A 17141-nucleotide genomic window follows, 5' to 3' on the forward strand; every position below is an offset into this window, starting at 1 on the left:
TCCCTGGGTCAGACCTGGAGGGAGCACACTCATCGTCTTTGCTTTGTCCTTCATAGGGACTCATTTCCCAAAAGCGGTAGCTGTGCGACTGAGAATGGATGTGTGCTGAAGCTGGTGTCCTGCGCTGACAGGCTGTCCCGAATGTCTCTGCTGTACAGTTGCTCACTCAGAGTCTAATTTCCAGAAGTCAAACATACGCATCCTTTACAAACACAGAATGAGCACGTAGGAAACATCTCATTCCACTGTTTAACGAGGGAAACACGAAGATTCTGAGGCCAGCGTAAAGAGCATCTGAGGTTTGGGAGTTGAGGATTTAATGAGAATATTAAATGAAGTTGCTAGTTAGCGACAGAGCAGATTCACGTCCGATGGGCAGTGAGGGAAGCTTTGGGGCTGTCTTCCCTCCGGGTGCATTAGTCAGGGCTCTGCAGAGAGACGAGCCCGGGAGGGCACACACAGACACTGAGAAGAGGAGATGGGCTTGCGTGACGACAGAGGCCCGGAAGTCTCGTGACCTGCCCCCCACAAGCTGGAGAACCAGCAGCCGGTGCTGCTTTTCCATCTGGCTCTGAAGGTCTGAGAATCGGGAGGTTGCTGGTGTTTGGGTCGGACAGCCGGAGAGCCGGGAGCTGGGATGTCCACGCACAGGGGAAGACGGATGTTTCCGCTCAACCCAGACAGGGAATTTCTCTTCCTCGCCTTTTTGCTCCACTTTCGCTCCCCGGAGGCTGTCAGCGGATGGGGTAACACCCGCTTGCCGTAGGGAGGGCAGCCACCATCCCCCTCAGTCTGCCGATTCACATGCTAATCTCAGCCGGAAACACCCCCACAGACACACCCAGAAATAAGTTGTACCAGCTGTCTCGTTGTCCCTGAGCTCAAACATAGCATTAACCATCACCGCCGCACAGACAGGATTTGCATTGCTACTTGACCCAAAGCGGCAAAGTATATGTATTTTTTTAAGTAAGCTCCACGTCCAGCACTCGGAGCCCTGAGATCTTGCCATTTGCAGCGACGTGGATGGAACTGGAGGCGGTTATGTTCAGCGAAATAACTCAATCAGAGAAAGACAAATATCGTATGATTTCACTCATATGTGGGATTTAAGAAATAAAACAGATGAACATAGGGCAAGGAAAGGAAAAATAAAATAGGATGAAAAGAGAGAGGGAGGCAAACCCAAAGAGGCTCTTAATCATAGGAAACACACTGGAGGGGAGGCGGGTCCGGGAATGGGGTACCTGGGTGATGGGCAGGAAGGAGGGCACGTGATGTCATGAACATTGAGTGTTATAAGCAAGTGATGGATCACTAAATTCTGCCCCCGGAACTAATACTACACTATATGTTAACTAAACCGAATTTAAATAAACTAAAAAAAACCCAGAGTCCGATGCTCTCGGGCTGAGCTGGCAGGCACCCCAAGCTGCAAAGTATTTGATGCAACCTCAGAGTAGGAGTTCTTAATTAGTGGAAACAGCGAAGCTGAACAAGAGTCTCTCTCTTAAAAATTTAACTAATCAGCCCTTGGGGGACCTTGAAACACGGCTCCCTCGGTCACCGAGAGCACGTGCACACAGTCCTCGTTTTGACTTCGGCTGTGATTGGGGCTATTTCTTCTGCACACTCCCGAGGCCGGAATGTCTCCGGTGAGAGCACACAGGAACCAAGTGAAGGCAGAGGAGGTCACTGCGTTGAGCTGAGCGATGAGCGCCTCTTCCCAAACGTGAATGAGCGGGCGGGGCGGTGGCATCACGTTTTAGGAGACAGTATATGTCACTTGAGGGCCAAGAGGATGTACGGTTGTCTTCACGCGACGACAGAGTATCTGTCAGCGGCATGCGCCAGGCTGCGGGAATTTTCGGCAGTCTCGTTGCTGAAGGTGACCTGCTGTCGCCCCACGCTGTGTGGAGCCTAGTCTCGGCCTCTGCCCTCCCTCCCGCCTCCTGCCCCGACGGGGGGCTGGGCCTGCTGGATGCCGCTTCCCGTCTGGGCACATTCCGGGCACATTCGACCTAAGCTGCTACATGCACACTGTTAAAGAGAAAAGATCCCCCAGCACAGAGTGAATGTAGCTAAATGATCAAGCACAAAAAGGAAACCTTTCTCCCAGTTCTCATTGCAACTGTTTAATTTCTTATCGCAGAGACAACCAGTTATCATTTTCTTGTGTATTCTCCTGGAAATGTGCTGTAGGTACCGTGCTAGGTATCTGTCATTACTTAACAAATTACCCCGAAGTGAGTGACTCGTAGCAACGCATTTATGTGTAGTAGTTCCCATGGGTCTGGAATTCAGAAACGGCTGTGCTGGGGATTCTCAGGGCAGCTGGTGAGGCTGCCATCAAGACCACATATGATGCGCTCCAGCTTGGGTGGCGTCATCTGGAGGCTTGACTGGTCCTGCACGAGCCACCTGCTGCGGCAGGAGGCCCCAGTTTCTCACCACGTGGGCCTCTGCGGAGGCTGCGCAGTGTCCTCAAGACATGGCAGCCAGCTTCTCCAAGAGAGAGCCATCGAAGAGAGGGCACACGGGAAGCTGGTGGGTCTGTGACGACCCATGAGTTCCAGAGCATCTGCTGCTTACACAGATCAGCCCTCGGGCATGGGAGGGGACTTCACTGAGTGGGACCAGCGGGGGCTGGCCATCTTGGGGGCTGGCCCCCATGGAAGCCCGGGCACATATCTGTACATCTCTCCTCCCTTAAACAAAACATGAGTGGGATCATGCTATGAATAGTCAGTGTCTTGCTTTTCACCGCCTAACGAAGCATCTGGAGATCTTTCTGCAGCAGCCCGTGTCTAGATCTGCCTCATTCTGTCAGTGCTGGCGTAACCTTCCAAGCACGGCAGTGCCATCATCTCACCAGGCTTCGATTAAGGGACACTGACGTTGTCTTCCATGCTTTTCTCCCACAATCACGGCAGCAAGTACTCTGTACGGACGTCTTAGCTTGTGAACCTATGAGATCTACTTGTGCCTCCCTGTTTTTGCAACCCTGCTGGAACCATCCGCAGTGGGGATGGTGTTCCTGAAAGTGTTACTCCCAAGAGCTCTTCTCCTCTGAACAAGTATGACTTGGAATTCTGTTGCAAGTGTCCTGGACACACAATCTGAGGGCGATCTCAGAATACGAAGGAAGCGTAGAGGCCGAGGTACTGTTCATAGCCCTTAATGCTCTTGGGAGTCTTTATAAGGCTGTCACTGACGTGGTCAGTCTCTTTGCACCCACGAGGCTTCTGTTTACCATCAGGTGTCTTATTGTCTATAAGACGCTGTGTTGTTAATGTCCTACGCACATACATGTGGCGTGTACTTCACTTCCAAAAAAGGGACGGCTCTGTATCTTCAAGGACATAGCTTAGTGATCTTTCCAAATCAGCAGAGCTCCTTCCGGCCTTGTTTTTTTTCCTGGCTGTGTGCTATTCCACCAGAAGAAGGCACCGTCGGGGCGCCTGGGTGGCACAGCGGTTAAGCGTCTGCCTTCGGCTCAGGGCGTGATCCCGGCGTTATGGGATCGAGCACCACATCAGGTTCCTCTGCTGGGAGCCTGCTTCTTCCTCTCCCACTCCCCCTGCTTGTGTTCCCTCTCTCGCTGGCTGTCTCTATCTCTGTCAAATAAATAAATAAAATCTTTAAAAAAAAAAAAAAAAGAAGGCACCGTGTTTATTCAAAGTCTGTCTTGGGTTTTGCTGTTGCAGGCAAAGCCACAGCAAGTTTGATTATAGTTTTTACTTCACTGTGTGGGGATGCTGGTGGATGAAATTCCTCAAACAACCTGTGGCCAGAGGACTGTGTATATTTCATTTGGATTGACAGGGACAAACTGCCCTCCAGAAAAGTCATTCCAGTCCATACTCAACCAATAGACAGAAGGACCTATTTCCTCTTGCTCTGGTCACATCGCTGGGTTTTCTCCTTCAAAATCCAGTTTTTCTCCATTTTACCATTTCTTGGCCTTTGCTTCAACTAAATGGAGGAAAAGCACAAAGTCACCGAAAGCTTTGCCTCTCTCCCAGGTGGCAGGAGGGGAGAAGTCCTCTCTAGAACTCGTGGCCGGAGGGAACCGGGTCTTCCTGTTTGGGTCAAACGAATGCCAGGACCTGAAGCAGCACCACTGTTAGTACACATAGTCCAGCTTTTATTTGTTTACCCCCAGTTGTTGGCTCCATGGTAGTTACACCCATCCCTAAATCTCATCTCTTTGAAAGCACACTCCCTGAGCGGCGAGCCACGAACAGGTAGAGACGGTGCCACGGACCTTGTGATTCTTATCCGATGCGTCGAGGGGCCTCTTCCTTGTCCCGTTCCCTACGCTGAGCTGCCCTGTGCTGGCAGCCGGCTGGGCATGACTTCCTATGTCTCTAAGTCTTCCATAGATTCAAATATACAGTTTTTAAAGATCTATTTTTTTAAGATTTATTTATTTTAGCGAGCATGAGTCAGAGGGGCAGAGGAAGAGGGTGAATCTCAAGCCAGCTCTGTGCTCAGCACAGAGCCCGATGTGGGGCTCGATCTCATGACCCCAAGATCACAACTTGAGCTGAAGCCAAGAGTGGGACACTTCACTGACTGAGCCACCCAGGCACCCCTAGATTAAACTATATTTTAAAATATACAGCATTTACTGTTTTTTTTTTTCTTAAATTACGTAAGCACATGATTTGGAAACTTCTTAAAAGGACAAAAAAGGAAATATAGCCCCTTGAGTTTCACTACCCAGATGTGGCCGCTGTTTCCTGTATGTGTTTGGTTTTATTGATTTCACGTTTTTATTCAAAATTAAATTTATAAGAAAAGATACACTCTTACAATTATGAACGTGCAACTTCTTTTGACGAAATAGTAATTGGTGCTTCCTGGGCTAAGCACCATGGATGCTGTGCCTGACATTCTCATCTGTCTCGCTCTGCAATTTGTGTGTGTGTTTCTACAATCGCCGTCGTACCACAGCTTAGCAATCTGTCTTACCTACTAATACGTTAGGAGCGTTTCCCCCGTCACTGACTGGCTTTCGACAGCATGACTAGGAGCGCTCATATCCTACTTCCACTTCCCCCGCAGTTGTAAATAACGTGGCAATGAGCAGGCGACTGCAGAGCCCATGCCCTGGGGTTTTCTAAGCGCAGCGCGGCCTCCTCACGGGACATATCTGTGCATTTTTACTGCAGGTACATACTGGCAATTAATGACCGGCCATACTTACATGTCTGTGCACACTAAGTATATCTAAATAAAACCTTAACGGCATGGACAAATGGAAGCTGGCTTCCCTTTTTAAAACCAGTACTTACTGAGCAAATAATGAGGTAAATACAATTGCTAAGAATACTCAAGTGATGAGAAACAGCACCGTAACAATATTAATATCTATTGTAGCTATTTTGCAGGTACAATGCAAGCATTCTTTTAAAACAATATCAATCTTAATGCTTTATTTAAGTCATGGGTCAATTCCCGTATTAACTTCGAAGTAACACAGTGAGTGTGTTCTTCCCTCTTGGACGCGTCTGTGAAAGATGCTGGACGCGGATGCCCGCCTGTCTGTCAAGTGCATGGGAAGAGAGCTCCGTAGCCGCCCGTCTGCAGTGCAGCAGAGACTGCTTCTTTTTTTTTTTTTTTAAAGATTTTATTTATTTATTCGACAGAGATAGAGACAGCCAGCGAGAGAGAGAGAACACAAGTAGGGGGAGTGGGAGAGGAAGAAGCAGGCTCATAGCAGAGGATCCTGATGTGGGGCTCGATCCCATAACGCCAAGATCACGCCCTGAGCCGAAGGCAGACGCTTAACCGCTGTGCCACCCAGGCGCCCCAGCAGAGACTGCTTCTGTGCACGATGCTCCTGGGCTGTCCTTCGTCTGCCCTGAACGGCACACACAGACGGCGTGCCCCGCGATCCGACGTTGGCGGGAAGCTGGATGAGAAGCGCTTTGATGAAGCACCTTCTCTGTGCCTCGCTAAGGCTCGGCTTCAGGCTTGCACCTGGCAAGGAAGCAGGTGGCATCAGGTGGCTGAATAAGGAGCCAGGCTCAGGAAACTGTGAAGTTTTTTCTCAGCAGACTCCTGGGAATGACACATTCTCAGCAGAGGCACTGATAGACGAAATATGACCGGGCGCTTGGGCGGCTCCAAGTAAATGTGCTTGGAGAGTAGTTTGTGGACCACTTTTCAGGCTCAGTTCATTTCTGCAAACGCTGTCTGAAGGTTTAACTTGCAGCAGGCATTGTATCCGGAGCAAGGGGTACAAAATTAATAAGCCACGGCGCCTGTTCTCCAGGATTTTCCAGTCTACAAATCAGTCCTAAAGCCTTATGATACATGGCGTGGCATCGGAGTGGGGGGATTTACTTCTGAGGGACCCAGGGAAGACTTCAGAGAGGAGGGCGTGCCTGAGTAGGGTTTTGAAGGGTCAGTAAGAGTTTGCCGACATTTTCTATAGCAGAGGACTTCTAGAATTTTCCACTCATAATTATGGATCCATTGCCATTGAGACTAACATTACTTATTTAAAGCTTTGTTTTGTCAACAGTAGAATAAGTTTGAAAAAAATGGGAAAGCAAATGAAATATCCCACGTTACATTCTCCCGAGTGCCAATTTAATTTGGAGAGCTTCTGGATTTATGTATTTAAAAACTTGTCCGGCATGCAGCGCGGTGTCACTAGTGTTACATACGGAGTCCACCCTGTGCTGGTATGTCGTGCGAAGCGAGTCATTCAACCCCACGAGTGAGTCAGCTTATTAGCTTGACCTCCGTCTCACAGAGGAGATGGTGGAGGTTTAGAGAACCCCCGGGTGACTCACTCAAAGTCATGCATTTTCCAAGTGGAGAAGCAGGATTCTGACCCAGCACGGTCTCGTGTCAAAGTCTGATGTTGGTCTTACTTGATGTGATTAGATCTATTTGAGTGGCTACCAGCTGGCCAGCAGCTCGCAGGCCCGATTGTTTTAATTACTGAATGTTCTCCGAACTTTTGAGCAGCGTCTGTGACACTGTGTGTATGTCTTTCTAGTGTCTATTGTTCTGTCTTTGGAGATTTTACTGAAAAAAGGCTTAAAAAAATTTTTTTTCCTTACCCTAATTTTCCTAAACTGGCAGTTTTTATGGGGGGGGGGTGCTGTATTAGTTTCCTGTTGCGCTGTCACAATTTACCGCAAACCCGTGGCAGAAAACAGCACACGTTTGCTGTCCTCCAGCTCTCGAGGTCAGAAAGCTGAGATGGGTCTCACGGGGCTAAAATCAAGATGTTGGCAGGACTGTGTTTCCTTGTGGAGGCTTCCTTATTTTCCACCTTCTGGGGACCCACACTCCCTGGTTCACGGCCCCTCCCATCCTCAGAGGCCACGATGGCCGTCCAGTCCCCCCACGTGGCAGCGCGGGGAGCTCCTCCTCCACCTGTAGGGACCCCGAGATTACACTGTCCCACCTGGATGGTCCGGGATAATCTCTCCACTTGATGGTCAGCTGACTGGCACCCTCAATTCTAAATCGCCTAATTTGCCTTTCCCCTGAATCATTCCCAAGATCCAGGAACTGGGAACGGACATCTTTGGGGTCTTACTGTCCCCACCTCACACCTCCCTCCGGCCCCCAAAGATTCGTGTTGGGCCCACATGCTAACACCGTTCACGGTCTCTCAACATCCCCTAACGTCTACACCCGTTGCAGAAAATCAATCATTTCCACAGAGGGTGCTTTTCTATATCTGTCTGCGGTTTTGGAAGAGGTCCTTTCTGTACATAGTAAGAAGTACCAACAACAGGGGCGCCTGGGTGGCGCAGTCGTTAAGCGTCTGCCTTCGGCTCAGGGCGTGATCCCAGCGTTCTGGGATCGAGCCCCACATCAGGCTCCTCTGCTAGGAGCCTGCTTCTTCCTCTCCCACTCCCCCTGCTTGTGTTCCCTCTCTCGCTGGCTGTCTCTGTCAAATAAATAAATAAAATCTTTAAAAAAAAAATACCAACAACAGAAAATGTTACAGAGTGAAAAGTAAGTTTCCCTCCCGTCCCATACCTGTGGTCTTGTAGGTCCCTTGTCCAGAGGCAACAACAACCAGGTTTTCTGCATATTCTTGCACTGACTTTATATGTATACGTATATGTTTAACGTTTTCTACAATACATGCACACTGTGCTAACCAGCTTGCGCTTGATTTTTCTCCTGTAATAGATTTCCTCTCAGTCTTCTTACGTCCGTGTACACACATATACAACACCTTATGCTTCCTTCCTTTCCTTTTTTTTTTTTTTAAGGCTGGTCTTCACCGACGTATATGAGTTGTTTCCCATCTTTTGCTCTCCCCAGCAGCTCGCTGAGCCTGTGGGTGCTACTGTGGGGCTCAGTATCCAGAGGCTGAGTTCTTTGCAGTCACACTCCAGGGGAAGAGTGGTCTCACCAGAGAGAAAAAAGACAGAAGCTGCTCATTTGCACTGACAGGAATAACTCTCGGGCAAATGAAGGACAAGCACCCTGTGACTGACGCACTGAATCTGAGGAGCAATGGCTCATTCGAGGAAGCCCCGTATGAAGGTTCCTCTTAGGTCTGGTCTCATTAGTGGTTTGCTGGCCAGCGTCTCTGCAGATTTTTGGCTGACCTTTGGAAGTCCTTTTGGAGAGCGGCTTCTGCTGAGCACGTCGTTCAGCTCGATCTGTGCGTGCCTGATGCCTCGCTCGTCTGTGCTCGTCAAAGCTCCCGACTAAGCCTGTCACCGGTGCAGAACTCCTCCCCGGCGAGTCCTCCCACACGTCACACGCGCGGGGCGTGGTTCCCGCCACAGCTGTGCTGCGTGCTCCCCGAAGTCCTGGTGGCCTGCCATCTCCCCTGGGTCCTCGAGAGCACGGCGCCTGCTGCTGCGGTCCGCAGCCGGGCCGCACTTGGACTGCTCTTTTTCCTGTCATAAATGCCCATTTCCCAGGAGCAGTAAGCTTGGCTTTGATAGATGGTGGTCAGCAGCACTATTTTTCATTTGTTAAAATGTGAAGCTAATTGATTTTAAATCGTGCTGGCACCGCTGGTCTGACGTGATTAACCCCCATGTCATGTTGTGTATAATAGTGATTCCTCTTCTGCTCCGCAGGTGAGCCGGATAAAATGAAACAAACACCAAAACACGGCCCCCCAAGTTCTGGGAACACGGTTTCGCATTCGCCCTGGGATGGGATGGCGAGGGCTGTTTCCAGAGCTACACTGCCTCGTTAACTTTCCTAATTTTGCAGGTCATGGGATCCCTTTCGGAATCATCTTTGGTGGAACTGATTTAAACGAAGATGTTAAGCAGAGGGAAAAAAACGAAGTGATGGGAAGGGTCCTCGGAGAAGCCAGGTAATGCTGATGAGAACCGCACAGGAGCTAAGCATTTGGGGGGAGGTTCACTGAAACCAAAAGATTCAGGAAGGCCGCTTTTTGGGATATTCCCATCTTACCGTAATAAAGCCGATCTCTCTCTCTTTTTCATTTCATTTTTTCCTTTTATCTGCACATTTTAATTTTGCCAAGAAGAGTCACGATAAGCAAGTTGTTATACGTTGAACTGTTCAACGACAGTTCCCATTGGGCCAAACTTCTTAGCAGGTCCTGCAGGTGGAAGGCCAGCATTGTGGTCCCGTAGAGAACAGCACACACCGACTCCAGCCCTGTGAGAGCACGCATCAGCCTCGACTCTGAGTGCTTTGGGCCTGGCTCTGAGCTCCATAAGACCATCTGGGAGGGGGTCACTGTGGGCCTTTGGGACAGGACAGTCATCCCTTGTGGGGGGGCTGTGCTGCACATCCCGAGCCCCGCTGGACGCTGCTCGTCGGTGACATCTGCCGGGCGCTGGGGCTGCTGTCGAACACATTTCTAGCCCCGGTGGGGGGGGGGGTGTTGTCCCCAGTCCAGAACCCAGAGCTGCACTCCCCAACATTTTCCTTGTCCAAGCATACTTAGAACATCATATTTGTACAGCATTGTGGAGTGAGCTAGGACAGGTGGGGAAAAAATCACCCCCATTCCTCTGTATCACAAAGATTATGATAATACTTAACATAGTCATAACAGTATAGAAATCCTCTCTGTCTATATGAAAGTTGTTTTAAAAAATCAAAACAAAAGTAGTCTGTCCCTCCCAGGCACCAGTGGCTGTCAGGCCACAGAGCAAGTCTTAGCTGACCATGGAATCACCCTGAATCCAAAGTTTACCAAGACTCCAAGCCTTCAACTCTTGTAAATCTTTGAATCATTGTAAAAAAAACAAACAAAAACAAAACAAAGCAGGTGATCATTTTTTTTCTTAAAGTGGACAAACTGCTTTATTAATTCTTTAAAAAGAACACTTCACGGAGGCGTGATTGACATGCAAAGAGCTGTATATTACGAGCACAGACAGCTCGATGGGTTTGAAGCTGGTCTTCATCAGTGAAACCGTCCTCACGGTCTGTGGCATAAACACCTCTATCCCCTCCAGAAGCTTCCTCCCACCCTCTTTATTATTACCACGAAAAGAGCTCTTAACGTGAAATCCACCCTCTCTGCAAGTTCTCGTTTACGCCTCAGCATCATCAACTGTAGGCTCCGGGAGGTCTCCGGGACCTACTCACCTTGTGCAAGTGGAACGCTGTGCCCTCTGATGTCTCCCTTCCTGACCCCTCTCCCCCGACCCTGCAACCGCCATCCTGCTTTCTGCTTCTGGGAGTTGGACTATTTTCGGTTCTCCTAACAGTGGGATCGTACAGTATTTGTGCTTCTGTGTCTGGATCACTTCGCTGAGCTCGTGTCCTCCAGGTTCATCCGTGTGGTTGCCAAGGGCAGGAATTCCTCCTTCTTCAAGGCTGAGTCATAGTCCAGTGTATGAGCTTATACACTTTCTTTATCCATTTGTCTGTCCATGGACATTTAGGCTGCTCCCGTGCCCCCAGTCAATGGCCAATCACGAAATGTCTGTGGCTCGTCTCGAACCCTCTCATGGCTGAGAGGCCCTGGTCAGGGAATCCAGAACTCCTGGCGTCTTTATGTCACTGGAGCGTTCCTGATCCCTTACAAAGGACACACTCCAGGTTCCGTGGTGCAGCCTGAGGCAACCACCTCTCCTTTCTACAACGTGGGGGTCAGTCTTGCTCCTGAAAACTAGGGCTGCTGTGGGATATCATTCCATTTCAGGGCCCACTTCTTCCTGAGAACTTCCTGGACATAAGTGTGGCCGTACAACCCTGTCCCAGTAGAGAGTGTGCCAGGCGTGCGTGCGCGAGTGTGCACGTCAGATGGAGAGAGAGAGAGTTACGTAAGCAAAGAGTTTGGACCGCTCTTGAAAGGCGCTCTGCCATTAGAGGTCTTCTCAACACTGTCGCTCTTATACTCTGAACATTAATCACCTTTCGATTCATGCGGTTTGCACTGTCTTACGGAAGGGAAATAATTCTGCTAGGTAGAAACAATACTGAATGAATCCATCTTATGGTATTATCGTTCGCATTATTCATTGCGTTGTTATTACAACACATTGATTTTCATTTGGGAGGCGTATTGATTGAAGTCAGTGAGTAGGGAAGTCAGATGAATCCTAGCTTTCTTGTCGGACGGCGTATGGCATACTTTTCCGTAAAATAAAGTATTAAACTTGTCTCATTTTATAATGAGTTTTATTTTTAATCAGATACTTTTAAGCAGTTACGTTTTTCTTATGGGGTATATTTTTGAGCTTTTTTATATTTAAAACTTTTTTTTCTGCGTGGTATGGTACTGAAATTACTACAGCGTCAGTGTTTCGGCTTGTGTTGTAATACGATAAGTATTTGGTAATTACAAAGACCAAATTAGGTGGGAGTTTGAAACTTGTGGAAATTGTTCTGTGAAGCCTCATCTAAGGCTGCACCTGAGAGATTTAATATTGCCCAAAAATGAGCAAAAGAGAGTTTGTAGGAAATAAATTGCCTAAGAAATCGTTTCTCCGTAGGAAATCTATGGCACATGACGGGTTAGACCATGTGAAACTGTAGGTCAGAATGGTTCAGTGTCGGTCACTTCGTATGCCTTCTCAGCTACGGTGTTCCTGAAGGTGTTTTTGACCAACAAAATCACAGTTACAGTGAGTACGTTTTGAAATGGCGATATTCATCCCACAGTGCAAAAGCGGTAGTTATACATTTTTGGGTACGAAATGTGTTATTTTTTTATATGTTTATTTTTAAAAACTTTTTTATACTAATATTTTTTATTATATTAGTCACCATACAGTACATCCCTGTTTTTTGACGTAAAGTTTGATGATTCATTAGTTGTGTATAACACCCAGTGCACCATACATGCCCTCCTTACTACCCATCACCGGTCTATCCCATTCCCCCACCCTCTCCCCTCTGAAGCCCTCAGTTTGTTTCTCAGAGTCCATAGTCTCTCATGCTTCATTCCCCCTTCTGATTACCCCCCCTTCTTTATCCCTTTCTTCTCCTACCGATCTTCCTAGTTCTTATGTTCCACAGATGAGAGAAACCATATGATAATTGTCTTTCTCTGCTTGACTTGTTTCACTTAGCATTATCTCCTCCAGTGCCGTCCATGTTGCAGCAAATGTTGAGAAATCGTTCTTTCTGATGGCTGAGTAATATTCCATTGTATATATGGACCACAGCTTCTTAATCCAGTCATCTGTTGAAGGGCATCTCGGCTCCTTCCACCATTTAGCTATTGTGGACAATGCTGCTATGAATATTGGGGTGCATATGGCCCTTCTCTTCACTACGTCTGTATCTTTGGGGTAAATACCCAGTAGTGCAATGGCTGGATCATAGGGTAGCTCAATTTTTAACTTTTTAAGGGACCTCCACACTGTTTTCCAGAGTGGCTGTACCAACTTCCATTCCCACCAACGATGTAGGAGGGATCCCCTTTCTCCACATCCTCTCCAACAATTGTTGTTTCTTGCCTTGTCAATTTTTGCCATTCTAACTGGCGTAAGGTGGTATCTCAATGTGGTTTTGATTTGAATTTCCCTGATGGCTAATGATGTTGAACATTTTTTCATGTGTCTGTTAGCCATTTGTATGTCTTCATTGGAAAAGTGTCTGTTCATATTTTCTGCCCATTTTTTGATTTATTTGTTTCTCATGTATTGAGTTTGAGAAGTTCTTTGTAGATCTTGGATACCAGTCTTATCTGTAGCGTCATTTGCAAATATCTTCTCCCATTCCATGGGCTGCCTCTTAGTTTTTTTGACTGTTTCCTTGGCTGTGCAGAAGCTTTTTATCTTGATGAAGTCCCACAAGTTCATTTTTTCTTTTGTTTCTCTTGCCTTTGGAGACGTGTCATGAAAAAGGTTGCTGTGGCCGATGTCGTAGAGGTTGCTGCCTATGTTCTCCTCTAGGATTTTGATGGATTCCTGTCTCACATTGAGGTCTTTCATCCACTTGGAGTTTACCTTTGTGTATGGTGTGAGAGGGTGGTCAAGTTTCATTCTTTTGCATGTAGCTGTCCAATTTCCCCAGCACCATTTATTGAAGAGACTGTCTTTTTTCCACTGGATGTTTTTTCCTGCTTTATCAAAGATTAGTTGCCCAAAGAGCCGAGGGTCCATTTCTGGGTTCTCTATTCTGTTCCATTGGTCTATGTGTCTGTTTTTATTTTAAATTTATTTTCTGAGGATCGTGAGGTCAGAAACCCCCTTCACAGTTATCTCCTAGGTGGCTGGGTGTGAACCCAGGGCCAGTGTCTCTGTAGGGAGGGGCTGCAAGGACGAAGGTGTTACCCGCCACTCCGGAATAAACGGGAATGATGGGGTTCGCTCAGTCCTCCCACTGACTCACTCCTGAAGGGTGAACACGAGCACTCCTCCTGATGAAGACCTTTCTGAGGCTCTCATTCCTCCCTTTGGACTTCACCCGTGCCGTAGACCCCCCAATGCCGATCCTGATCGAAGGGGGCATGCCGGCAGAAAGGGGGATGGGACGGGGCGGGGACAGTGACAGCCAGCTGCTGGGCGAGGGTGCCTGCGCTCCCTCTAATGCAGTCGGCCCCACGCACCTGCTCTCCGTCTTCCCTCACTCTGACCCGCTTCCTGTTGGAATGTAAGGCAGGACCCCAGCCGTGTGCTTGTTCATGTATTCAGTCTGTGGGTGTTTTTGCCTGCTGGGTGCCGGGCATGACTCCGGGGGCTGGGGGAGTCCCAGCGCGCACAGCGACATCCCAGCCTGCACGGGGCAGGCATTCCCCTGGGAGACGAGGTGGTGGTCTTGCCAAAGGAGTGGAGTAACCTTCCACAAGCCATCCTCAGGCCGCACCGTGCATGTATCTAGAAATGCTGTTATGGGGGAAAGGCGTGAGCCTTCTGTCATTGGCCTTATTCCCCGCTCCTCAGCTTTTCTCTACGTTTGGGGTCTCCTCTTTTTTCTTCTCTAGAGGTTTGAGACTGTCCGGTAGTCTGTTCGCTGGCCTCTTGGGGTGCTCGAAGTCGTGGCAGTGGTGTTAGTCCTGGTAGAAAACAGTACAGGAACGACTTGTTGGGCGCTGGACTCCCTGGGGACCGGGGACCTCGCAGCCACTCACATGCACCCTGCTCCTTGTCAGCTCCTTACGGTTTCCCGCAAAGGAGGGTCCCTACGCTGTCCTTGCGCCGTAGCTCTCAGAGTGCAGTGGGTGCCCTCAGAATTGTTTGTTCGCGCCCCCGTCCACATCCAGGGGCACGGGGAGCATCCCGTGAGGGATGCCAGCGCTCGCATCACCGCTGGGCCGGCCTGCTCACGCCAGCTGCGTGTGGGGTGTGGGGGGTAGAGGCGGCCCTGGTGCGAGGGGTGATGCCCTATGTGCCTCCCCACCCCTTTCTGTCACACCCACACAGAAGGTTTCCTCCTTCCTCCCTTGAATCGGGGGCATGTGATTGACTGGCCAGGATGGGTGGAAGGTGGTGGGGAGGGAAGGCCCAGAGAAGACAGGCAGGGCAAGGGGTCTCCTCTGGGAAGGAGCCCACCCTTTGGGGTTAGCTAGTGGGGAGGAATCGACCATTAAGGGTTCTTTGTCGTGACCACTATTACTGTGGTGTCTGCTCGTGGTCCTTTCCCATTTCCACTACTCCCTCTGCATTTATTCATCGGAATTCTAGGAGGAAGAGCTATCCCTTTGACCCCATGTGCTTACCCACTTCTTTGTACATCAGTATGGACACGTGGGTATTTATTTTATCTTACTCTCTGGTTATCCATCTCTGGGATATATATGGGTGCTCAGGTTGTCCCACACTGGCCACGGGAGACGCTCTGCGCGGACTCCGGCGTCCTCCCAGCATGCCCTCGGCAGTTTCGAGCAATTTCTTACTGCCTGGCCACCATAAGATGTTCCTGGTTCATCCCGTGTGTACCCGGCCCTGCTCTGGAAACAGCCATTGCTTGATAAATGTAGACAGTAACATTCCTGATCCATGTGCATTCGGTGAATTTTGAATACTTCAGCCCAGCCTTCCTTCCCTGAAGCTCGTGGACCGACAGCCGGTCCCTGGATGTTCCGAGTGGATAGCTAAATCCTCTGCTGCTGTCCTGCGTCGGCTTCCTGACTTTTCCCTGCCCCTCCGACCTCGCACGGAAGGAACAACCACAAAAATGGACGCGTGGCACTCCACGTGTTTATTTCTTGCGTACACAGCTTGCTTTGATGTGAGTGCAGAGTGAACCTGAAGGCCCCTGACCGCACGTGCTGAAGGCGGGCGGCACCCAGAATTCGGCTCCTTACCTTGTCTCTCACAGTTTGTTCCAGGGAGCCGTTCCCTAGTTCGGTTCATTGAATTCTGCCCTAATTGTTTTCCTTATTTTTGTTCATTTTACTAGATTTGCTGTCGCTTTCACAGAGTCAATGAAGGAAACGGCACAGACCCAGTGGGTACGTGTTTCTTTTGTGCGGTCTTGGCCATCTGGGCTAGGGAGGTGGCAGGGGGAGTGGGGGAGGTGGCAGGGGTGGAGGCTGCGCGGCACTTGGGAACGGACGGTGTTTCTGCTGACACGCCCATTGTGGCCACAAGAGTGTAGGATGTCTCCTGTATACTGATGTTTTTTTCATTTTTGTAGATACTCTTAAGACTCGACTGATTTTTTTAATATTGTTGCTGAATAGCAGAAGTAGCCCAGTCACTGAATCTTTTAATGTTGTTCTGTTTTTCTGCGCTCGGAATGGGTGATTTCCAGGTTGTGCTCTAACAGTCGCAGCCTCCCCGCGTGCTGGGAGAGCAGCGGTCTTTTCGGTGGTAGATGTAGTTTCCAAGGTTGGGCGATTTGTGCGAAGAGCTTGAAGGAATGGAGGACGGTGTAGACAAGTTAGATCCTTACTGGCTGACTCGGGACAACTCGGGGCAGAGATGAGCTGGTGGGAGAGAGTCTCAGCGGGGAGGGAGGCAGACGCCTGGCAGAGCTGGTGCCTGCAGGATGAAAGCAGCCAGCCCAGGGACCACATTGCCCCTGCGGCCCATGCGCACGGGCCTCTGCCATCTAGCAGGGAGAGCAGCGCCTCAGGCGCCAGCGCCGTGGGTCCCTGCGCGGGGCCAGCTCATCCGTTGAGCCCACCGCTATGCCCTTATCATTTGTCGGCATCATTCCTGTCGCGGGTATCCTACAGGCTCTGTGCTTTCTGTGTAGAGTTTTGATCTGTAAAATCTAGCACGTGGAGCCTGCCGCATGGGGGCGAGGGCGCGCACGGGGCTCTGTGGGACCGTGGTGCCTTAGCAAGGCTCTGAACACTGTGCGCGTGCGGATGCACTCATCCCCGCGGCCGGAGTGCGCCTACCTCCTTCTTCGCATCAGACGCTCCCAGGCAGGAACGGGAGGGCAGTTTAATAACCGTACATCTCCGAAAGACCAGTGACAGGCTTCCTTCCTGGCTGCTGGTTTTCTGCTGGACCAGTCTGACTGTCTGCCTTCTAAAAAGGTGGTTGTCTGGGCTGGTGCTGTCAGAGGGGGATCCCTGCAGGCTTCCTGGCCCCCACAAAGCCAAGCCTATTTGCATCATAACACAGAGACACTGTTTGCTTTCCCCGCCTTGGGGGCGCAGTAAAACGGCTGACCCCTCCCTCCCTTCCTCCTAGAAGGCAGTGGCCCCCATCTGAGCCAGTCAGTGATGGTTCACACCACCCCCTGTAAGTAAAAAAAACAAAATCACTTGAAGATCTCCTTGACGAAGCCATAAAAAGATG

The 17141-nt window shown here is 49.7% G+C and overlaps 1 protein-coding gene across 6 annotated transcripts in view; it reads left to right on the forward strand.

Moving 5' to 3' along the window:
• The window catches only part of GLT1D1 (glycosyltransferase 1 domain containing 1), a 76634-nt gene that overhangs the window by 11974 nt on the left and 47519 nt on the right, over window positions 1-17141 (forward strand). For all 6 annotated transcript variants that reach the window (XM_040620038.1, XM_040620040.1, XM_040620039.1 and 3 more), the window contains exons 3-4: window positions 9220-9325; window positions 15787-15838. In XM_040620038.1, coding sequence (XP_040475972.1) covers window positions 9220-9325; window positions 15787-15838 — 158 coding nt within the window. The remainder of the gene's footprint in view (window positions 1-9219; window positions 9326-15786; window positions 15839-17141) is intronic.

This window comes from Ursus maritimus, unplaced genomic scaffold, assembly GCF_017311325.1.
Source record: "Ursus maritimus isolate PB19 unplaced genomic scaffold, ASM1731132v1 scaffold_33, whole genome shotgun sequence".
NCBI classification, from domain to species: domain Eukaryota; kingdom Metazoa; phylum Chordata; class Mammalia; order Carnivora; family Ursidae; genus Ursus; species Ursus maritimus.